General features: G+C 41.2%; 1 protein-coding gene across 1 annotated transcript in view; it reads left to right on the top strand.

Annotated features, from left to right (window-relative positions):
• Positions 1 to 24401, top strand: part of GRAMD4 (GRAM domain containing 4) — a 76312-nt gene that overhangs the window by 11423 nt on the left and 40488 nt on the right. Inside the window, exons 2-3 of the mRNA XM_066550783.1 lie at positions 12413 to 12623; positions 21216 to 21336. Coding sequence (XP_066406880.1) covers positions 12413 to 12623; positions 21216 to 21336 — 332 coding nt within the window. The remainder of the gene's footprint in view (positions 1 to 12412; positions 12624 to 21215; positions 21337 to 24401) is intronic.

Here is a 24401-nt window from a genome sequence, read left to right as displayed (position 1 = left end):
AGTGTAGTTCTGGCCCTTGTCCCAGCCTTAGAGGCAGACGTAAATGCCATCCTCTAGCTGCCTTTTAACTTGTTTGGGCTGATTGAAATGATGACTGATAGAATCTTATTTCTTTTCCCTTGGTTTCTTCACTTTGTTACTAAACTCTCTCCCTCTATCTTTGTGTTAATTTAAATCTATTTTGAGTCTGAAGGCTCAACATGTGCCAGGTTGCTATTTGCTGTCATTGGCTTTGGATTATTTTAGCAGCCTGACAGGCTTTGCGTTGTAGCTGTGACATTTTGAGACAAGAAAGTACTGGGGTTTTTTTATAATAGAGCATGCAAAAAGTATGGTAATTTAGAGAGCTTTTACAGGCTTGGTTAATAAACCAAAAAGCTGATCCATTAAGTGCATTGGATTCATGTGTTACCCCATGCTTGGGATCAAATGGACCGATCTGGGAGAGATTTTTTTTTCCTTTTCCATGTGTTCAGTACATCTCATGTTGAAACCTGGTGGAAACCAGCTAGTACTGCTGTTTCTAGAGAGGAGCTGGTTCTCTTGGGAGAAATGCCACTTAGCCTATGTGTATACTTTGGTGGTGATGCTGACAGCAGGCTCCCCCTTTGCAGAGAAGTGGAGCTGGTTTGTTGACATGCCCTGCTTTATTTAAAGACTTGCTCTAAGATAATCTTGTTCCAGTTGTTTCAAGCAGCTTCAGAAATGTAGTTGTTAACTCCTTTGTCATCTGCAGTAATGAGGCGATAGAATATAAGAGGCACCATTAAAATGTTAATTTTTTACAAATATGACCAAATTAGTATGAACTGGGCAAGCTTATGGTAATTACCTCAGCTGTGTGCTTTATTGTTAGGAAGAGCCTTTGTGTCTTCCTTACAGACTTATGTGAAGCATAATTTTTGTGTTTCCTTGAAATTATGGAATTTTTTCTTTAGTTTTTCTTGGCTCTATTCTTGCTTTAAGGAGGCCTCAAAATTGCTCGTAGAATGTGGCCATGCATCTCCTGTTTTGTCCCTGTTCCTGTGGCAGCCTGTGTATGCTCCAGGCTGCTGGAGGTGGGGAGCTGAGCTGCCCTGTGTGTGTGTGTGTGAAGATGAGTGCATTATGATTGCTGGCTGGAGCTTGTTTCCAGCAGTGTTGAGTGTCTTGAGTGACGAGTTATTTTGGTTTTGTGTGTAAAATTAAATAGGTTTTGTCAACTAATAAAATTTGGGAGAAAACACAAGAATGCACGGGAAACTTGAGTAATGTCTTTTTTTTTTTTTTCTTTCCCTCCCTGACTTCTCCATCATTCTTTCCTAGGTTATTCTACTTCCTCATAGGCTACGGTCCCCTCTGTGACTGTTGGTGGGGTGAGGGGATGTACTTTGCTCAGCCTCACCTTCATACTTCTCCATCCGTTGCCTGTCGAACCCTCACTACTGCTAAGCATGTATGGCAGCCTTTTCCTGGGCTGGCCTGGTGTCCATCTTCAATCCTCACCTTAGAGCAGTTAGTGGTAACACCCAAATTGGCTTTTTTGACAGCAGTTGATATTACAGGCAGAGGTTGTTGGGAAAGAACATGAAGGAGATGCCCAGACCACAGCTGCTTCTTGGAAGAATCAGATTTAATAGCAAGGATTTCTGCTGAGTTTTGCTGTCCCAAGCATGTTAAAATCAACATGTGAAATGAAAGATCTGCAGTTATGGCAGAAGACCCCAGCAGTTTACTGAACAAAAGGGTTAACTTGCAGGATTGTGGTTCTTTTCCTTAGGGATCTAGTTTCTCACAGGACTGTACCCTCTGCTCCCTGGTATGGCTACACTAGCTGGGAGTTTTGTTTCTTAAAATTTTAGGATTTCCACTGTAAGCATGGGGACAAAGAGCAGATATTCTGGTTACTGTGGGAATGATGCAGTTTGAAATGTGAGAGAATAGAGGTTTGCTCCTGTAAGGAAGATTACCTTGAGCAGCAGGGCTTTTCAATCTGGAGCCTGCTATTTCACTAGGTTAATTATTTAAACAAGTAATTGCAGTTCAGATATCAAACCCATATTTCAGGTACAGTGATTTCTTTCTTTTCCCAGCAAATGTAAGAGCAGTGCAGTTGGGCTTACATAAAGGGTGGCAGTCAGAAGACATGCAGGAGGGGTCTGTGATAACTAGAGACCAGATTTGGTGCTTTCCTGTGTCACACAACTTCCTCTGCTATTTCCTAACTCTTCTACATGGAGTAAAATATCTCTCTCATCCTTTGACAAGCTGCGTGGGTGGAATGAAGGAGACTCTTTTCCAGAGTGCTGCTTTCCAGCAGAGCTGCTGTCAGTCTGGTGGGAACTTGACCTTGACTTCTTTACTCTGTGGTAAGATTTCAAGGAATAGTTTACATGGCTTTTACAAGGGGCTGTGTAGTGCAGACAGTGCCAGAAATTAAACTGATGACTGAAGCCAAACTTATTGTATAAAACTTGGTCTTTCTGTGTTACTTCTTCATTTAACTTACTCTGATAAACCCCATCTTTCTGTGTTGTGCCTGTCCTTTTACGCATTATTTATGCAATTTTTGCACAATATATTATGCCCCTTCATTTAGAGGTTTGACATGATGAGTAATTATAATACTGCAAACTTGTGTATTCCATGGTGTATTTTAACTTTTTTCCCCCCTTCCCTCTCTTGTGTATTTGTAGCACCAACTTCAGAAGCATTTTCAGATATTTGTTGGGAGAAAGTGGCAAGGAATAGAATGAGCAGCAGCTCTGCTTCGTGCGTGGAAATGTCTGTGATTTGGAGATTATACACATTCTTTGTAAGCTCAGGGCCAGTATATAGGTAGGAAAGAAAAGATGCTGAATTATAGTGATGGTTGTAATTGGCATGTGCTAGCTATGTCTTTATAGTTCTTCATGGAATTACAATATTATATAAATCTTTAATGCATTAACATTATTTTTATAACTGCATGGCAGTTGGAGAGCTACTGGTGTTTGGTAAAATGCTCAGTTCTTTTCCTCAGCTGTTTCTGTCTTTTGATTTTTGTAGTCAGCATAACTGCAATGCTCGATTGGTTTTTTTTTTTGCAACATTCACATTTCAGAAGGTTAATGAATTCTCAGATCAGCAGTAGGATAGTTAAAACTTGGAGAAACAAGTTACAAAGTGTTGTACACAAAATTACTGCATCTTGGGAATCTTTCACTGAAAACTTGCATCGGGATGGTTTCATGTTAACTGGATACTCACAAAGTTCTAGTGTTGACTTCTACTGAATTGTCTCCCTAAATTGAGAGAAGACCCTCAGAATAGACCATCTTGCTGTACTCTGGCCCTTATTCTTGTTCTCAGTGAAGTACCCTGATAGATATGTGATTTGGGAAGTATTTGGGAACCTGGGCCTGTGGTTCCTTAGTGTCAGAAGGGTAGGGGGGTTCATTTTATCCCTGCGTGTGTGACAGAGCAGTTGCAGCCTGTGATCCTTTGCCTCTTAGCTTGAGTAATTCCTTTTGTATGGCCTGGCCGTGAGTGAGATCGCAGTGCACAGGAGGCTTGGCAGTGTGGCTCAGGGAAGTGTTTCTCACATGTCAGAGTTGCAGAGGTGGTGAGGGCTGGGGCAGGCTCCCCTTCAGCCCTGGCTTGTGCTCTCAGCTGTGCTCGTGGCTGTACGTGCACAGCAGAGATTGGTCAGGCTGTGCTCGTTAGCTGTGAGCTGTGTCTGCTTCACTTGGGTATATCTTTGTTTTTACACACAACAAACAAAAAGGAATGCACAGACATTCTTCAAAACTAGGCAATGCTGTGTACCTTTGCTCTGTTTTCATAGGTTGCTGAGTGAGCTGTGATCAGACACCCTGAGCTGATGAGACACTTGCTTCTGAGAGACCTCTCAAAGAAATACCTGCTAGCACCAAGCCAGTGTGTATAGACTTTGGAAGGCTGTTCTCAAAGAATCTTTTTTTAAGCTTGGGTTGCAGCTCATTTCTACAGTGTCTTTTTTTCTTAGTAGTACCTTCATTCTCTGATTTATCTGTAGTTACCCTCTGAAGATGAACATGCAGTTGAGATGATTAAAAACTTGGCATCAAAGAGGTGTCAATAACTTGCTCTTTCTTACATTGAAGGAATATAATCAAAATTCTTCAAGGCTGGCAGGACTCACAGTTTTTATAAACAGTCAGTGATTACCTTCTTAATAAACTTTATTAGTCTGCATAAGATGCTCCTGCCAGTATATGTACTTCCAACTTTAAATATTTATTTTAAAGTAGGTTGCAAAAGACCAGCATTATTTTGAGTGTTGTGTCAAGTTAGACTTCTTACAGTTTCCATTTGAACAGTGGAAGAGGAGATAAACGCAGTGACGACCTAATCTTACGCTGTGTTAATTGTGTCCTGTCCTTCTGCCCCATTTGTCACCCCCATGTCTCTGTTTTTATAGGCAGAAGCTGTTCTTGCTGAGGGCAGCACTTGCTGTGTGCCCCACCTTCTTACCTGTTGGAAGTCCATCCAGTTCTGAGCTGCCTGAACCTTCTCATATGCAGAGGCTCTTGCTAAGCTGGTGATGCTCATCTTCCTGTCTTCACCCTCTGCTCTGCCCAGACTAGGAGACAAAATTCAGAGCAAGGAAGCAGAAAAAAGCCTTTTGTCAATGCCAAGCTGTGACAAACTCTTCCCTGTCCTTCAGAGTAGGGAATGAAGCTCTTGAGTTCAATTTCTGAAATGTGCCTTGTGGCAGCTTCATAAACACTGTCTTTAGGGTGAAGCTTTGCAGTTGTTTAACCTCATTTAAGTGCAGGTGGCTCCTGTAAAATGATGCTTTCTCCCCCTTCCCACCACCACCAGAAATGTTTTCTGTGTGGGAGTAGCAGAATTTCCAATAGTCTGTGCTTCCCGGAGTGAGACTGCATCCCTGTCTGCTCTGATTAAACTGACCTTGCCAGAAAACAAACACAAAAATTAGTTGCTCAGCAATGAGCTGATAAACTGCATGAGTGATCAAATGACGTAAAGGCTGTGGCAGAAATTAATGGGGTTGCTCTCTTTGGTGTCAGCCTGTGATCTAGAGGGCTTCAGGCTTGGCTGGGCTCCTCTGGGATTGGGATGGGAGCACAGCAGGGGAGAAAGGAGGACCCAGTGGGTGACCTGGAAGGGAGAAGTTCATGTCAGCAATGGCCTTTATCACAACATGCTAGCCCTTTCACAGGCTATCTGCCATGGCTTGAACTGGTGGCTCCTCCAGTCTATACATGCTGCTGGAGATCCTCTCTGCAGGCAAAGTCTTCATGCAAGGTTTATTTGTTCAGCTCTTGTGGTGCCATAACCAGTGTCTCACTTTTATTATCTCCCACACAGGTGTCCTGAGGAAGAATGAATTTCATCTTCCTGTTCAGGGGTTAAAATTCTCAATTTACAGACAAATTAATTTAACAAAGCTTGTTAATTTCAGGTTTCACAATGACAGACAGAAGAAGTGTGTATGGTGGCTCTCTGTTAGCAGAAGAGGTGTTAGGGTAAGTGGGGAGTTCAGGATAAAGTACAACTCCCACAGACACTCAGTGGAAACAATTAGTGCCTTTTGTTCCTTGACCCAATGGAGTTTGACCTGAGTAGGTACGTGTGTGTGGTTTGGGATTTTTTTTTTTTTGTGAACCAGTCCACCCACAATTTTCCAGTGGTGGTCAAGTCAAGGGCCCCAGTTTCAGCTGTCTTGGACGTGGAGCAGCAGCTCCCTCTTCTCCATCCTTCTTTGGAGGTGTGGAGGGTCGCTGGTGCTGCTGCCTGGCTGACTGAAGGGCTGGTCCCCAGGTGCTTGAGGGTTAAGATCTGCAACTCTGCAGGAACTGAGCAGCTCATTTTGGGAATGTCTGCCTTAACATTTTTGCCAGATATGTGTGAAGTACTGTCTGAGGAAGGTACAGAAGAGATCCCTACAGCCCCAAGCCACCATGTTCTGGGTCTCCCCTCTTCCCCCAGCCCTTTTGTTTGCAGCAGCCAAGCTGAAGGTTTTGAAGACAAGTCACTTTTACTGTGCAGTCCTGATTTGTCTCCCAGGGAACTTCATGTTGTGAGCTGAATGACATGTTACTCCCTTTTGGGGAAAAAAAGATAGATTTTACCATAATGCATATTCATGAAGCTGCGTTATGGTTGCTGTGACAACCTCAGCAGCGGTAGTCGAGATCTGTATGTTGAACTTCATCTCCAGTCCCCATATTGAACTACAGAACATGTTACACAGCTTTCCACTCTTTTCTTCCTCCCCTCCTCCTCTCAGTGGACAATATAAATTGTTTGACTCGATGCTTAATTAATAGCTGCATCTGTTTTAAGTCTCAACACCAAAGCACAACTTCCTGTTGGTTTCCAAACTGTGTTAACTGAGTGTTGCTTCTGCTGGGAGTGTGTACACAGAGGAAGTGATTCTGGTGGGATTTTTTTGTTTGTCTCCCTTCAAACTTACAGACATAATAATCCTGAGTTACTAAGCATAATGTTTCTTCAAAGGTAGCCTGATAACTTCATCTATTATGAAGAAAAACAACCCACCAGAGTCCATCCCCATAGTCTATCCCTGTCTAGTCTAGTCTGTTCCTAGAGTTTTAAGGACTCCTGACCCTGACAGGAGCTTTTAATAGATATTACTCAAAACCAGAAAGGAGTTTGTTCTGGGTATGTTATGGCCCTGAAGCCAAGGGTGATGTAATTCAAGGAAGGCTTGACCACACTGTGACGCTGAGGCAGTGAGTGTTATTTCAGGATGAACCTGTTGTGATGAGTGTGGGGAGGGCTCAGTTGGAAGATTTGTTTGCGTGTTTGTGATGTCAGAAATTGAGGGCTCTTGTGCAATCCTTGTAATTTTCAGAGTGTTTGTAGGCTGCTCTTGGCCAATCCAACTGAATGTTTGGCCCAAAGTATTGCAGTCTTGGTTTCCAGTGACAAGTGATGACATCCTACACTGAGAACCCAAAATGTTGCATTGTCCTGGATGAGCTCAGTCTCATGTTGGGGCTGTTCATGAAAGGGCCATGGTGAGTGTGAGTTGTGCCCCTTCTGTGTGCTAGATGTCTTTGAGTTGAGCTTAATGCAGAGTTTTCTTGAAAGGTACAAACTTCCCCTTTGCAAAATCACTCTCTGTTGTTAAAGAACAGCTGTGGGTAAAGTTTGGCTTTCTTCACAGATGTGAGCCTTCTGGAGAGTAGTCTGGGAGAAGTCTATGCACAGGGGGAAGAAAAGTGTCCTTTTCTTTTATCCTGTGTTCTAGGATGACCCTGCTTGAGTAGGGAGATTGGACCAGATGACCACTTTGGTTCCTTCCACTCTGACCCATTCTAATTCTGTGAAAAGCTGAGCAGACAAGGAGCTCTCTGGTGCAGTTGATCTTTCTCTGGTTAGTTTCTTAAATATTAATAAGTACAAAATGTTCGGAAAGTGACTTGAAATAAGATTCCATTCATTAAAATGAAAAATTGGGGGGGAAATCATGTAGCAGGAGGGAACTTTTTGCACAGTACATTATACAGAGGACTCTGAATCTGTATTAGGCTTAGATATACTTGCTGTTCCTTCCAGTTTTAGTTAAACATGTCTAGAAAAAAATACAATAAGCTTAATTTTCAGTGTATGTGGATGGATTGAGTTTGTCTTGTGTTACTGCTCTCCTATCAACTCTCAGGATATTATTAAGGAGCATTTCAGTGTAGAAGTAATGAATACCAAACACAATCTTGATACTTTCCACTCCCTCAGTTTGTACATCCCTTCCTCATGATAAGACCGAAATGTCCTGGTGTTGACAACAATGTCTGTATTTGTTCATCCACACACAGCCTGGCTTTTCTTGGATACCAGGGCTCTTACACTGGACTTCTGCAGAAATGCATTTTGAGAATGAAAGAACAATATGAAGGAGATGGAATGTAGAGATGAGAACTAGGGGTATGCTAGATTAGCAGGTCATCTTCAGCTTTCTGAAAAGCTATTTTTCTAGCAAAAGGAACATGGGTGCCTTGAAGGTTACTCTACTGTACCATAGTCTTGTACGGCCTTTATGACCTGGAATGACATTCATCCATGATGTTTTAAGTGGTTTCTTTGTTTGTTTTCCCTCAGGCTCCAGACTAACACTTGCTGAGGCAATGCTGTTTGACTTTGTGTAGCAGGTTTGTGTTTTGTTAACAGCTAAGGAAAACTGACTGAACCCTCTGTTGTGAAGCAGAGCCCTTTCTCTGAGAAGTGCACATGAAGATTTCACTGTTCAATCCCCGCTGGGTCTACCAGGCCACAGACTGTACTTGTGTAAAAACTAAATGCAACAACAGGAAACCAAAACCTGTGTACTACTTGTAGGAGACTCTACAAGGGGTAGAATTTAGGCAGGTGTCAGACAGCAGCAGTGCATTGGCTACTGCACTTCCCTGAGTTCCCTCTGCATCCCAACCTCTTCCTCCTCCATACAGGAGTAGAAATGGGGTGGCAGTGGCACGAAGGGGTGGGAGGGTTGTCCACATCTCATGCACAAGTCCCTCCAGATGGCAGGGGTGGCTGTCTATATTCCCTGGAAATGGTTGTCTGCTTACTGAAGCGTCTCTATAAACGTAGGCTGAAAAATTTCTTGTAGATCTCCTCACAATTTTCATGTGGAAGTTCGGGAAAACTTGATTTTTCTGTTCTTAGTATAAATTTGGAATGTGAGTGTATGTTGTTTTTGGGTCTTGATATATTCACTTGAAATAAAGGTCTGACAGTTGTTTGAGGGTTTTTCATGCTAGGTCAAAATAAAGGCGTCTTTTCCCTGGCCCTCTCTAAAAGGAATAAAGCTTCTGGCTTGAAGGACTTGTGTTAGCTGGTAGATATTAATGGCAGATATTAATAATTAATATTAATGAATATTAATGTTAATTAAAAAGAAAATCTTTAAAGATTATTTTAGCTAGGAGGTTTTTTAAGCATGGAGAAAATAGGCCTTTTTCACTTGATTATTGTCACATGTATGATAGTGTTGGGAAATGCATGTTTGGTAGTGTTTAAAATGCATGGAATTAAAATACTTGTATTTTTATTAGAGTGTTATGATATTTGTTAATAGTTAGTTTGGAAGCAGAGTGAGATGTGGGTCTGCCTGTGCACTCTGAGCTCCTCACATGCAGAGAGTTGCATGGTGGTTTTGATGTAGTGGGTATGGGGAGTTACTAGAAACAGCCTGAAATAATCACAGCTGAACCAGCTGGGCTCAGAATGGGTGTTTGGGTAGGGATGGGTCCAGGGTAGGTAGTTGGGAGAAGGTGAGGGATGAATAGCTGTGATGATGAAGCGAGTGTTTTGATATTTAGTTGCTGTATTTTACAGTAAATCTAATTCTAGATCAGATTCTGGTCTTTCATTTTACAAAAGCTTCCCCAAGCTTGCCTAAATTTGACTCAAGTTAGTTGGAATACAGAATCTCCAAGAATCTTTTTTCCTAGTGAAACTGCTGAAATGTCAGCATAAAAAAAGTTGCTGGTTGCAGGAACAGGCTGCTGACATAAAAAGCCTGTCTTAGATCCAGCATTTGGCTGGAGGCCAGATAATGAGTTTTCATAGGAGCTTGTTGGCAAGCTTACATTTCTGCTTAGGTTAATGTAATGTAACTGTAAGTAATTTGGGAACCTGGTACATGCAAAACAATTTTTAGACAAAATGATCTTATTATTTTTAAATTTTAACTGAGAAGATATTTTTATAAACCAGATTCTTGTACTTCAAGCACTTCAGAAATGCCTTGGAGTGTGGTTCTTTACTATGTCCTCCTTTAATGGTTAACCTACTGAATAATCCTTTAGAAATATTGACCCTCATGACATACCTGTCAAATCAGAATTTATGCTGACTTCATTCAGTGGAGTGATTTAAAGAAAGGATTGCATTTTTAAAAGGCTAGGCGGTAAGGGGTAAGTCATACTTAGGGGTAAGTCATCAGTTTTGTGAGTAAAAAAATACCATAAATGTGTTCATGGGTGACCTGTTGGCCAGGTCATTCTGTGACCTTGAGCTGAAATGCATGAGCCATCCTAGGATGAGAAAGGAGCTCAATTTCCCCAAATGGTGCCCATCCCTGGCAGTTATGGCAGTGGGCCTCTTCACTGTCCTTGTGGCTTCTTTCAGTCTTCATTCAAAGGGTTGGAGATTGCTTTGTTTCCAGATGTTTTTGATGCTTCTCATTTCTTACACGTGCAAGTGAATGTGAATTTACGCTTAAGGGGAAAGAAAGCTGAATTCTTGTCTTGATCCATCTGTGGAAGTGCTGGATATACCAGGCTATAAAAGATGTCCAGATCCAGCCCTGTCCTTTGAGGATCAGTGGAATAAATGTGATTTTAGAGGAGAATGCTGAGGACTCCTGTTTCTGTCCAGGACAGCAATGCTCATCTGCACTCACTCCTCCATCTCTGAGAGGGGTTGAGAGGGCATGGCATGGGTCCTTGTCCTCCATCGTTATGGGCTGCCAGCCACTCCAGAAAAGGAGTAACTCTTCCATGCCTTATAATATATTTCCATGCACTGCTGTATCATTAGCAGTGGCAGCATGGATGATGAGCAGACAGGATTTGGTTTACAGCTGCTTTGCTGTAGGTCTCCTACATGGTGTGTAAATCTGGTTGAACATAGATGGAGATCATTGTGATGGGAGAGAGAACCATACAATTGTGCTGGTGCTTATCAGAGGTTTAAACTTCCCTCATACCATTTGTTCCCTAATTGCTATTAATAGTAGGGCCTAGAGATATTTCTGGATGTGATAGCTGACAAGTTTCTTCATCAAATAGTCAATGAATGAGCAAGAAGTGTTTCTATTTTAAACATAGCTCTGACAAGTAAAAGAACTTCAAAGAAAAGCTGTTCTTAGAAAATAACCTTGGTGTGAGTTACCATAAGTGTTTCTCTATAAGTGATAGATTAAACACAGGTTGAAACTTTAAGCATCTCTGATAAAGGAAGAATTTTGTGGGGTTTTTTTGCCAGCTGTACTGTAAGGGGTTTGTATTGGTTTAAAACTTCTGTGTTTAATTGAAAGGTGCTAATAAACTTTGGCAGAGGTGCAAACTAAGACATATTTGAAGGGAATGATCTCGTTTGAACTTGGAGTGAATAGTCAATGCCAAAGTGTTAGGTTAAGTGGAGAATCCATAGGGAAAGTTGTAGAGCTTTGTTGAAAAGAGGTTTGTCCTAGGAGGTGAGAATTGCCTTAGGTACAAAGGCTGTGGTAGCAAAAGGTTTTTGTATTTTGCTCTCTATTTTACTCCTGAAGTGACATGAGTCTGAATTTACCTTTGTACTTCCATCTCACACCAGTGTCTGGGATGATGTGCCATGAAGCCAAGCATGACCTCTAATGAAGAGGATGGTAGTGCTGACCACAGAGGACAAAAGGGTAGTACCAGGAACAAGTGCCTCAAAACAGATTTTTAAAAATCCATTTGCTAGAGCATGGCATCATCCTCCAGATGAATCTCTGTGTACTGAGATAACTGTGGCTTTTTTGTTATAAACTGACAGAGCAGGAATGACAGGATCAAGGAACTAAATGTTGGGTTTGGCTTTTTTTTTTTTTTCTTTTTTTTTTCTTTTTTTTTTTTCTTTTTTTTTTTTTTTTTAGATGAAGCTTGTCACCTTTGGTACAGAGTGTGATTTCTTGAATGGGACCAGTTTGGCAAGTCTGGATTAAATCAGAAATTATACAGTGCAGTGTCTTGAAAAGCTGCCATTACAATGAGTTTACACACATAAATAAAGCTTTCTTCTGTTGTCTTTCTAAAAGCAAAATTTCAGGGGTATACAAGATTGTCAAGTTTGGTAATTTTAAGGATTTTGGCAGTATGTTTGAATATGATTTATGGTCTGTTTCAGCTGTCTAATTTTTCATGAAATCTTCTGCATGGATCTGTCTGTGGCTTTTTTCAGTAAACCTTTGGTACTTTGTTTCGTTAGGCTGAGGTCATAGTAAGATATGATGGCATCCTTACTCTTTTGCTTTAGTTTTTCTTGGAATTTAAAACTTGGTTATGAAGCTTGGTGAATTTTCCTGTCTTTGTTTAGAAGCATCACAAATTGAAAAATACTGACTTATCAGCTAAACTTTCCTTTTTTTTCAAGTAACTTCCTAATCTTTCTTTGGAGTGCAGGTTGTTACTGTTTGTCTATTCTGACTTGCTTTAAAAGCTGCCAGGAGAGAGGGGCCATGATAGTCTGGGAAGAGGTAAATGATCAACTACTGCAAACTAAACCATGCATCTGTTACACTGTGGAAAAAACTCCTGTTAAAAAGCTAAGCATGTTTTTCCTCAAGTGGCAGGAAGGCACTTGAAAGATGGTTGGGAGGAGTTAGTGATAGAAATGTGTGTATTTAGATTTATTGCAAGCTTTCTAAAATACTCCTGATTTCTTGATCTTGCAGAGACTCCAACCGTCATGTTAAGGTAAAGCAGAAAAGTGCAGTGCTGAACATGCTAAAGAAGTTGGACAAAATAAGGTTCAGAGGTCACAAGAGAGATGAGTTCCTTGATTTAGCAGAGTCTCCAAATGCTTCAGACACTGAATGTGGAGATGAAATCCCGGTGAAGATACCTCGAACGTCAGCTCGAGACAATGAAGAGTTGAGAGACCCTGTAAGTACTCAAATTAGTATCATTATATTATATTATGTTATTTACTTTTCAGGCAGAAAAATAATAGAAATTACTAATTCTTTATCCTTATATTATGGTTGTAAAACTTGAAGATTGTGGGCTAGGAAGTAACTTTCCAGTAATAGGCCTTCATTTTGTGGAAAAATCAATTAATTTCTCAATACTAGAGTTCCTTGTCCCTACTTCTAATTTTAGATGTTGTGAGTTGACAGGTTTGTTAACTTTGGATGTGCTTCTGAATGCTCTCTGGTTTTTATTTGTTTTGTTGAATTACTAATGAACATGTGAAAGAGAAAAGGCAGCCTAAGGAGCTCAGGTCTGCACAAATGGCACTGTCCAGGACTTTAAGGATAAGACTTCTGGTAGCTTCATTAGTGTTAGAAGGTCACACCAGCTCCTTCTTCACTGCAGTGTTGTAACCAGTAGTGCTTCCATGCAATTAGAGCTGGTTTAAACCTGTGAAGGGGGTGCTAAAACGTTTTGGTGCTTATAAGCAGAAGCACCAAAGCACACCTACCTTTTTCAAAGACATGGCTTCAGTAAAAGTTAAATATTCGTTAAAAATGTAAAATAAAATCCTTCTTTAAGTGTTTAAAAATAGCTGTGTATCCATGAGCTTGGAGTGCTACAGTATTAGTTTAGATTTGTTTATATAATTGTATTGTGGAAGTGACTTGGAATTCAGAACTTATATCACCCTTAAAAACTTCCTAGTTTTTATCCCCAAAATGTAATCAGACTGTTGTCTGAAGATTCATTCCTAGGAGCATGGGGCTTGCTCACAGGAAGCTGTAAACTAAGATTTTAAACTGTATATGCTTATGCATCTCCTTTGGGGTTGGCAGCTTGTATCTAGTTCTGTAGCTATTAGCTTTTTTAAATTTAAGTGGGCTTTTATGGTACTACATACAGTCCTGCTTATAGAGGGCTTTTTTGCCAGAATGTTTTTCCTATGATCATGGAACAAACAGGTGGTAATGACAGAGCATGTTTTGGTCACAAAAAGTCTGTTATATGAAAATCCTCAAGCTTCTCAGACAAGGAAATCTGTTAAATGCTACTCCTTTGCTCTTATTCTACTGAAGACATTTATCTGTGGCAATGTTCCTCACTCAGGGTCACCAAATGTGGAATTGGCAGGCAACTCCAACTTGGGAAGAGATGAGAATCTTGACTCCATGTTTCAGAAGGCTGATTTATTATTTTATGATATATATTATATTGAAACAAAAGGATATATTAAAACTATGCTGAAAGAATAGAAGAGGGGTTTAATCAGAAGGCTAGCAAGGAATAGAAAGGAATGGAATGATAATAAAATCTTGTGACTGCTCACAGCTTCAACACAGGTGGCTGTCATTGATCATCAAGCAAAAACAATTTCACATGCTGGGTAAACAATTCTCCAAATCACATTCCAAAGCAGCAAAGCATGGAGAAACTGAAGCTTCTCAGCTTCTCAGGAGAAAAGATCCTAAGGAAAGGATTTTTCATAAAATATGGCTGTGACATTTGTCATTTGTTAAGATGTAAGTATTGTGCATACTGGGACTAATCTCTGATGCTGTCCTTCCAATGTGGTGTTTTGTGAGTTTTTTGTAGGTAAATACTGGCTTATTTTCATTAAACTTCAGGCTTTATGTTTGGTGTTGGTATATATGTCTTTTGTATTTAATCAGAAGTATCTGGATGGCAGAGCTAGAGGCTACAGAAAGATCTGCCTGAAACTCCAGGTACCATTTTCTGTATTTCTTCAGGGGAATAGTAGCTCCTGGGTGGTGTGGAGGGCAGCTGAGGGCACAGCAAGGTAAACTTGTAGTTTTGAATAGTAATAAAGCCTTAACAGATGCACATCTGCAGTGATGATCTCTGTTTTCTCAAAATGTTGAGCTCTGTGTGCTGAGAAGGGAACTTGGAGAAGCATTTACTTTCTGGCTGATTGCATTCTGCTCTAGGCTGTTGTGGTCTAAGTCCTTGCATACAGTTGAGGGCAGTTCTTTAAAATCAGGGAGAAAGAAAGAGAGGAAAGCAGAAATGGCATCGAACTTGTTTTGCTCCGCTCCTGATGTTTGGGAGCTCCAAACCCAGGGTGATGCTGGAACAGCCCAAGAGCAGTGGCTGTGTTACAGATATGAGCAAAATAAGCCAATTGCTATGAGCAGAAAGGTCTGATGTATAAGGGATAAATTTCAGATGGGAATTTTGAGAGATTAGCAGTTGGCCCTCACAGTCATCTGTGCACTCAGTGCTGCTGCCCATCCCTCAAATGAAGGGAGAAGAAATAATCCCCTGTGCTGCAGAGGTGCCAAGAGTAAAGAAAGCAATCCTTATATAGTTAAATCAATATTAAAGTAGTGGTGTCTGAGGTTGTGTAAACAGTGCAATTTTGAATTATTTGTCTGTTTCTTATTGAGATTATATAGTTGAGTTGTGCCTGAAAGGGTTTTAATTCAGTGTCTAAAACTCATAACTTAAATTGCTTGTACATGGTGTTTTATAGGCTCTGTGAGCAACTTAGTATTATACTTGTATTCCACTGATCATTAGAAAACCAAATCTTCTTGGTTTCTTCCTGTTTAATGCCTTTGGGAAACTGTTGAAAGCACACAAAAACCAATGCAAGTCTTCTGTGTAAATGCAAGTCAGGCTACATGTCTTTTCAGATAGATGTGAGCTGTACTGTGCTTCCACTTCTGTTCCTTCATTGTTTCTATTGAAATCTGGGTACAGAACTCATGGTCTTGAAAGAGCAAGGTTAGTGGCTTGGAACTGAGCATAGTACCCAAAATTAGGGTCCTAGCATCTTCACTGTCAGCCATTCCCTAGACAAAGACTTCATCTCTACCCCTCTCTACTTCCCTCTCCTGCCCCTGTCTGGTGTATTATTCATTATGGAGGCATTAAGGAAAGATCTCTGTCTATTAGAACAGCACAGTGCAGTCATATGAGTGAAGAACCCTTCATGGGTTACAGTGCTCTTAAAAATGTGCCTCTTCTGTAGGTATGTATCTGAACTTGACAACAAGTGCAAAAGCTTGATGCAAATGGAGGTTGCAGAGTAAAAAGCCTTGTCATAAAAGCTTGTGATTGCAGAGCCCTGACCATCTGGCAGGAGGAGCATCATCCTCTGTTGCACTTGCAGCAAATGAAGTGAATGCTCAGTCCCAGGGCACAGATTGTGCAGTGGCACTTAGTCCCAACACTTCACATGCCTTACTGAAGTCACACATGTAAAATTCATACCCTGTGAAAAGACAGAAAGGATGGCCAGATAAGGTCATTTCCTGTTCTTTATCTTTAAACTGAGCTTTACCTTAGCTTTAGTTCAATAATAAACATCCTAACCTGTGTTTGGGTAAAGCACCCAGCTAGCTGCTGGTCCAAGGACTCTGGAGGTGGAAGGATTTATATTTTCCTTTGAATTCTCAGTGGTTTCTGAGAGTTTTTGTTCAAAAAAGAGTTTTTGAACTAGTTTGGATTCAGCTTACAGGCTGGCTGCTTGCTTGTGTGGGTTTCCCCCTCTCATTTAAGTGCCCCAGCTACCAGATATGCCTTGAATAGGAGATACTTTCTTGGGTCCCTGTGGGTGTTTGGATGCTGTGATCAGATCATTGCCAAGACAGCAGTACTGGTTAACAAATTTAACTCTCTGCTAAGCATCTCTTTCAATTCCTGAATGGCTTCCTAGATTTCTTCCTTCATTCCCTCTTTACCATAGCTGGTTGTTTGTTTTTTTTTTAAGGCAAGGATATTAGACACTCTATGCAGCACTGCTCTTTCTGCATTGTTTTGTAAAATCACCACAATTGCAAAATAGGTAGAGGGAGGAACCTGGTCCATTCCAAATCAATTAGCATGTGATTTGTTGTGACATTAGAAATTGAGGCAATGTTGCTTGCTCAGTAATTAAAGTCCCCTTTATTCAGTGCTACCCTTCCTGTTTGTACAGAAGGGGAGACAAGATACTGTTCTACATGCAGGTGTATGAATGAATGTGTTGCAGACAGATCACGTCCCCTTCACAGAGCAGAGAAAGAACAAACTGTGTTTAAACCTGTAGAGGCTGGCACTAACCTGACAGTGAGAATTACTGGTAAAGCTCTCTTGTATCTGGCATATTGTACTGAAAGCAGTCTAATCTACTTATGCAAGTTCCCTGCCAGTGTGCTAGGATTAAATCTGAGTTACTGTGGTACAGAAAACATTACTTTAATTGTTCTTGCAGTATAGCTTGCTTTTCCCTGACACATGTCAATTAAAACCTCAAATGCTGCTCTGTTGGTCATCTCATTTACAGGGATTGGAAGGTACAAAGCATGATGCAAACATTACAGTTAAGAAGTTAAAGTCTCTGAATCTGGCTGGCATTAGATTTTAAAAAATTTATGTAGACTATAGCTGTGGTTTAGGAGCATGCCAGTATGGGTGTGCTTCCATGAATAGCTACTAAGAATTAACTATTCATGCAGATGCTTTCATTCTTAAGCAATGTTGTTGAGTTTTTCCTTTTCTTACAGCAGGTAATTGCATCATTCATGGGGAGCCCTTTCATAATTTGAAGTAAGAAAATGCACATGAAGTGCAGATGAAAAACTCAGGAGGCTAGAACTTCATGAGACAAGCTGTGTAGTTTGTTGTATTGCTGAAGACTTCTCCCCTCCTCTTTTTTCCTCAAATGAATGCAAGTTAAAAATTTCTATTTTAAACTATCTCTTCCCTGTGTTGTGTCCCAGCCACTTTCTGGGCTCTAAGGAGTGACTTGAGTGGAGGATTTTACCCCCTGCATTGGCATGTTGTGTCCTCACTGCTCCTCATCCTTTTGAGAACTGCTCTTCTCCAAGGAAACCTCACCATTTTGTGAGATATCCCTAGAAAAATCTCCCACATACATATGATGTTGTGGAAGGAAATTAGAAGCACAGAGTTGGGCGGTCGTGTTTCTGTGTGATACTGAAGTTATGCTGTGCTGCAGGTGGAGAGGACAGATCCACATCCACTTAGCTGGGAAGTGACTGGGACCCTTTCTGTGGCTGTACAGCAGCAGTGGCAGCACACAGAACAAAATCCCAGGGCCTGCAGGATGGAGGGGTTTTGGAGAGGGAGGGCAGAGAAGTCTTGGGCTGGGAAGTGCTGTGTGAAAAGCCTGAACTGCAGATGGCTTTTGGAAAACACTTTTGTGGGGAGATGTGGGTTTTAGATGTGGAGCTGGATGTGGCTCGGACAAGCAGCCCTGAGCTCTGCTAATGGCTTACAGGCAGTCTGTTGTCATCAGAAATGTTCCTTTAACCCCTCTGTCTCTGTGTTCCCCTCGGGCATTTCTCTGTCTTCCTAGGCACTGCCAGGCCTTCTTCTCATGGTCTTGGCTAAGTAATAACGATTGCCAACCTTTTAAGAGGGCTCCTGTGTCAAATGCTGTCAAAGCTAGAGAGGCAGAAGGAAAAGCAGAAATCTGTGGAAGCCTTCAAGGCTTTTACTGTGAGTCAGGAACTGGAAAGGACATCTGTACAGGGCAGTGTAGGTAATCCAGCCTGAGTCCCAGCACTGTCCACAGAGGCAGCAGAGAGGAGAAACCTTTACTCAGATAAAACTGGAATTAATACCAGGATTTTGATAACTTGTGAATTGATCCAGATATGCTAGCTTCAGACAGAGGGACTTTTTTGAATTCAGAGGCAGGCAGTTGACCTTCAGCAAATGTAGAGACATTATTTCTTGTTTTCTTAGATGTGTTGGTGTGGGGAAAAAGCTTCACTGACAGAGACATCTGCTTAAATGTTTTCTATATCACTGTCCTGGGCATCCTCAGTTTTTCAGAGTGTTTCTAAATGGTACTCATAAAATGTTGTGGTAATGTTAATTTTGGAAATTGGGTGCACCACCAAACTTGTGTCACTGTGTATCTTAATAAACCATTTTATTATTATTACATGTTAGTTACATTATCTTGCTCCTAGTATTCTAGTGAGCACCCTTATGTTTTAACTCAGTGGATTTTCTTTCTCTTTTGTTCTCCTCTCCAAGTTAGAAGCTTTGTAGCTAGTTTAAAGATGTGTACCTTCTGATTTTTAACCTGTCTGTGGATGTCAGGCTGCTTAGGTCCAATGCTTTAGCAGATAAACATATTTGGAAACCCTAAGAATGAGTCATGTTAACTGGTATCACTCTCCCCAGTGCTCTGCACCTCTTCCTCAGAGGCACTGTTAAGGTATCCTGGGCTTTAATTATTCACTCAACAGCTCTGAAGAAGCAAAAGCAGAGCTGGTCCTCCAGGCATATTTCTGAAATGTAGCACATCTTTGGGTAAAATATCTTGAGTACCTTCAATGAGGATGAGAACTTGAATATGCTTAGGTACTTGCTAGCCCCTTTTTTTTCCTGTCTCCTCCCTCACCTGGGGTGGGGACCAGCTGCTGTCTAAGCACGGGGCTGATGCCCAGAGAGTTCAGGCACATTCCTTTTGAGTACAGCTCCTTGCTCCTTGTCCTGTATGTGATTTTATTATTTAAGCAGTGGCATTGATTCTTCAGACAGCTCCCTGTGAAATCCTGCGTGCTGGGAGCAGAGATTGTCCCTGTGTGCTAGATGTGGGTGTACAATACAGAAAGCCATGCATTAACACCTGGGCAGCAGTCTGAACTTTAATAACACTTCCCTTGTGCCTGCCCATGTTGTAAGGGTGCTGCTTTTCAGCTTCAGCAGCACCATCCTCCTTGGGGCTCTCCAAATGTCTGGCAAGTGATAGCACTAAATCTTGCAGTGTAAATAAATACAGCCCAGCTCAGTAGATAAGAGATCAACACAGAGGTCAATTTGCATCCTGTGCTCATCTGAAAAGAGTCTCTGATAATCTTCTGCAGTGGCTGGAGCAGTTGCAGATGGCATCTCTCACTGCACCTCCCTGGCTAAAGGCAGGAGTGATGGGGAAATGTGGGCATGGCGAGGGGGACGCTGTGCTGCAGCTCCTGGAGTGAGGACTGCCCTGGGCTCTGTCCCTCTCTGCTGTGCTGTGATTCCTGCCAGATCCAAAGTGGATCTGCTGAGCTAACAGCTTCTCCTCCTCGTCAGGGCCAGCAGCGTTGACAGAGTGCTGTGTGGGTGGGTGCTGCTTGGGGGACTGGAAATAGCATCTCTGCTTGGCACTGTGTTCAGCAAGCCCAGGTGGGGACTTGGTGCCAGGTAAATGCTGGGCAGTGACTGCCTGCAGATTGCTAATATGTCTGCACAGACAAATTCTGAGGCTTTAACTCAGGATCTGTTCTTAAACTCAGTTTCAAACAAGAAAACAGATGTTTAATAGGTATTTCCACACTGTTTTATCTTGAAAGTACAAATCCATCCCAACTGTGAAAAGACAACTTTGCTGTCAGTAAGCTTTCTGCACATCTTTCCTAAAACATAGAAAATGTCTGAATTTAATGTCTCCTGTAGATTACTTGAATTTATATATGTATGTAATTTAAGCTGTCATGGTTAAATGTATGCAAGCTGGTGTTTGAAAGGAATGCAGTTCCTATGTGTTTTCAGGGTTCAAACAATGAGTGGATAATAGTCAGAATATGTAAATAAATTCCTTTTTATCTTGAGATCATTTTTGAGAGGTAGGCTTCTGCAATCTATCCCTTTGGTTTTGAATACAAGCTGCTAGAGAAGCTCCTGTAATTCTCATTGACAGATTTTTCATACCTGGTGGGGGCTGTACACAAGCACCGAGCAGCCATTACCCAGGAGATGCCCTCACCCACCCTTTCCCCTGCTGTCTGAAAATGCCCACTTTATGAGAGAAAGAAGGCATCACCTGCCTTCTGCTCTGTGGCCTTGGGGTTTTTCTGTGTTTAATTCATGGGGGTGGACATTGTCAGTGGTTTCACTAACCAATTAAATTGCTTTTTAATTCCTGCTTTCTGCAGTATTTTCAGTATTCTGCTGAGTTCATTCAAGGGGTGCTGGTAAATCTGTTGAGGCATGCAATCTTCTGGTTTCCCACTCCCCTGGCCTGCCAGGGTGAGCTCCTGGGCACCAGAACATCCTTCTGCAGTAACTGGGAGAGTTACTGTTGTGGGGGAGTGGGGAGCCCCTTCCTTGAGAGATCTTGAAAATTACACATTCCATAGATGGATATTAAAATATACAATATGTGTTTCCCAGTAGCTCAGTAATTATCTAGAAAAGTATTACTTTTACTGGCCTCACAATTTTATGTTTAAAGTGACCATTCATTCTATGGGAAGAGGAGAGGAGTAGTATAAATATGGCTTTTCAGTCAGCAGAAGAAGGGATTAAATGATGGTGCAGTAGAACTGGTGAGGGTGGTGGTGGTGGGAAATACTTGTTTTCTGTGGCTTCCCAAGGTTTGCAGAAGTGTGTTCTGTAAATTCACATTTGATTAGCTTTCATTCGCTTATTTTGGTAATCTGATGCTGACAGAGGCATGTAGAGTTGTTAATACTTGCATGTTTCTCTCATGCTTGTTTCTTTACTGCCCCAGAAAGCAGTTGATATATTTAAATGACACACACACACAAAAAAAAAGAATTCCTTCTGAACTTTCAATATGTTCTGGCTTTCTTATAGGCTGGTCCAGGGACCACCATCATGGCTTCAGGAGTCCAGGATTTTAACAGAACAGAGTCTGACAGACTGAATGAGATCAAAGGTCACCTGGAAATAGCCTTACTGGAGAAACACTTTTTACGTAAGTATAAAATGCTCTGTGGAGAGGAATAGTTTTGGACTTCTGAAATAATGTTTCTCTAACAGTAGGAGCTGGCATCAGAATTTTGAGGTGTGCTGATGTGCAGATAGCACGTGAGTTTATGCTTCCCTGAGAAGAGCTCAAAAGCATTCCCAGGGTTTCTGGGTCACTTGGGTATTTTTTCCTCATTGCATTCCTCACAACATACTCACTATGTGACAAAAGCTGCGTACTTGAAGTCTGGATGTTGACATCTGCAGGTTGGCTTAGAACTATGTCAACCTTAATGTGCCTGCAATAGGTGTTTTGCTTTCTAGTAGTAATTGCTAAGAAGAGATTTATGACAGGGAGACCAGTTCATTTTCGTGGCAGCTGTTTCAACAAATAATGCACCTTAAAACATATGTCACTTAACATTATGTGTATTATTGGTAAGTGGTGTAAGAAATACAGAGAAGAGGGTCTGGAGATTTAAAGTGCTGGTTTTTTGGGTTTATGCTTATATATGTGTACATATGTGTGTATAATGAGAAAAAGTTGTCATTCATGGCAAGGGGAAGCTGCAAGATTTTGGGGATTTTATCTCAGCAGGTCTGAACTGTTGATTTATAAGACAAGATAGTTAAAAACAGAAAAACAGAAAACAAAATAACTTGATACAAGTAGAGATCTCTGTAATAAACTAATGAGAATTCTTGCTCAGTTGCTTCCCAAAATGGCCATTTTAATATTTTGGTTTTGAACTTCAGAGTATGAGGGTTGTTTTTATGTCTTCAAAGCTTGTCAGATATTTTCTAAGGAGTAGAAATAACAAGACTATAGATTCTGTTCAATTTCTAGGCTATAATCCAATGACAAGACTTAGGTTTTTATCTTCAGCATGTTCTCAAGGATTTGTCATTATTTTTCTGTGACTTGTTTTTCACTTGGCAATACTTCTTTGATATGTTTTCCCCCTGATGTGTATAAGAGGGAGGCCTGATAAAGGAGACTGGGCAGGAATTTATAACAAGCTGCTGTCAGCTTCCACTGATACCTGGAGAAGGTGTCATGGTTGGAATGTCAGGTAAAAACTGAAAGAAATGTTTGACTTGCCTTGTTAGTTTCAGTGATTTACTTGATTTTTATTTAACTATTTGGTACAGAGTTACCATGTACTCCTTCCATCCCCAAAGATACATTGCTTAAGCCCCTGTTACACAGCTGTTTTTTAGGCTAGGTTGGACACATGTGATTTCTCCGTGCAATCTAATGTGCAGTAGAAACAGCAGGACTTAACAGAACTGATTTCTGATTTGAAATGGGATGTGCTTTTTGATGTAAAAACATGGTAGGGCTCCCAAGCGCTTCCGTGGCTGGTGAATTCATTCTCCTTCTTAGTATGTTCTTACAGTAACTAAATGGGGCACACAGGTTTGAGAATATTGGTAGTCTTCAGGTTCCTGCTGTAATTTGAAAACCTTCTGATCAACTGTTACTTGTAGCTGAATCATTTTTCCTTTGCACAGAGCTTTGTTGTGAACTCCAAGGTGAAGGATAAGGAGGATAAAGTTTCCCCTTTGTGTAAACTTTGAGCAGATGTTTGGGGGTTCAGGCCAGTGGGATGGTTCAGCTGAGTGCCTTGAGTCAGCCAGGGTTGTCTCCAGCCCTCACTACTTCAGCAGAGCCTGATGTTAGCTGTAGGTGAAATAACAGCATTGTCCTGACAAATTGGTTGTAATTCTCTATATAAAAGCAATAGTAAGAGTCATAGACTGGTTGAGAAATAAGTAAAATAAAGCTTATCCCTTATTTGGCCACTTTCCATTCAAAATTTTGGGATGAAATAGGTCACCATGTTTGTCAGTTGGAGTGAAGTAGGAGTTCAGCTTTTGCATATGGCTCCTCAGTTCTTACCCTTCCTTTTTCCTTCTCTTTTGAGTTGGTTTGGGATTTTTGATACTAGAAATCCTTCATTACTGTTTTCTTCCCAAAAATGAACTAATGGTGTGAAGAAAAACATTCTTGAAATGTGCAGTTCGTTCACTTCAGTTTGCCCTTGGAAGAAAGCCTGATTATTATTTTTTTCAAATCCTATTGCTGCAGTAGGTGATTTTTAGGAAGACTAGTTGCTCTGCAGTATTTCCATACTATTTTTGACTATGGAATCCCTTAAGGACACCTTGCTATGATTGTGATTTTGCATATTGTTTGCCAGGTCCACATACTCCATTTCCTCCAGCTGGGCATGCAAAAGTCAAAGCCATTTCTAGTTTGTGAGGGAAATATATAAAGTTTCATGCATTTGCTTTTTAATGTGCTGTGGTTCTACTTGTTATCAGCTTGATTCTGACTTTTTTTTGGTCTCTTCTATACTTTTATTTGTATTGATGTCATCAAGCAGGAGGTTCAAGGAGGAGAGATTTCCTCTCAGCTCTACGTCATGTGTGATGTACACACACATTACACAGCTGCAGGTCGATGTGGGTCTGTAATTTGAGGTGCCTGGCTAAAGTCTTTCTCTAAACTCCATTCACTGTTAGTAGGCAACAGCAATGGGTGCAGTTTGGCTGAGTAGCACATTCAGTGAAACACATCCCAAACCTCACTGTAGCCTCTCCAAGCTGCAGGGGAAATCCAGAGCAAGTAGGTATGGAGAGAAGCTGTTGTCTCTAAGGGGGAAATATCTTCATCTGAGATGCCAGATGAATGTCTTCTTTAGCAAAGAGGTAATCCAGACTCCCAGAGATGTGAAGATGGAGAGGAATTGCTTAGCATGTGCAGAGCTGTAAATGCAAATCAAATGTGTCTAGAAATGCAAGGGATTTAAGCTGTGGATTGACAGGAGGCTGAGGCATGCAGAGAATGGGATCTTGGATAATGTCTTAAGCAAGGGGCAGGGATCATCTGATTCTCCCAGCTAAAGGGGCTAAAGTTGCTTTTCCTGTCTGTGTGGGAATGGTCTTAATCTCTTGATCTAAAGGCTCATTCTGAGCCTTATTATAGGAATGCTGAAAATGTGCCTGTTGGGTTTGTGGTATTGGAGTGGGTTCCTTCAGAAGAAATCTTGGAACAGCAGCTGAATC

This window comes from Molothrus aeneus, chromosome 5 (assembly GCF_037042795.1).
Source record: "Molothrus aeneus isolate 106 chromosome 5, BPBGC_Maene_1.0, whole genome shotgun sequence".
Lineage (NCBI taxonomy): Eukaryota > Metazoa > Chordata > Aves > Passeriformes > Icteridae > Molothrus > Molothrus aeneus.
Note: the sequence above shows the minus strand (reverse complement) of the source record. Positions and strands in the feature narration are given on the sequence as shown.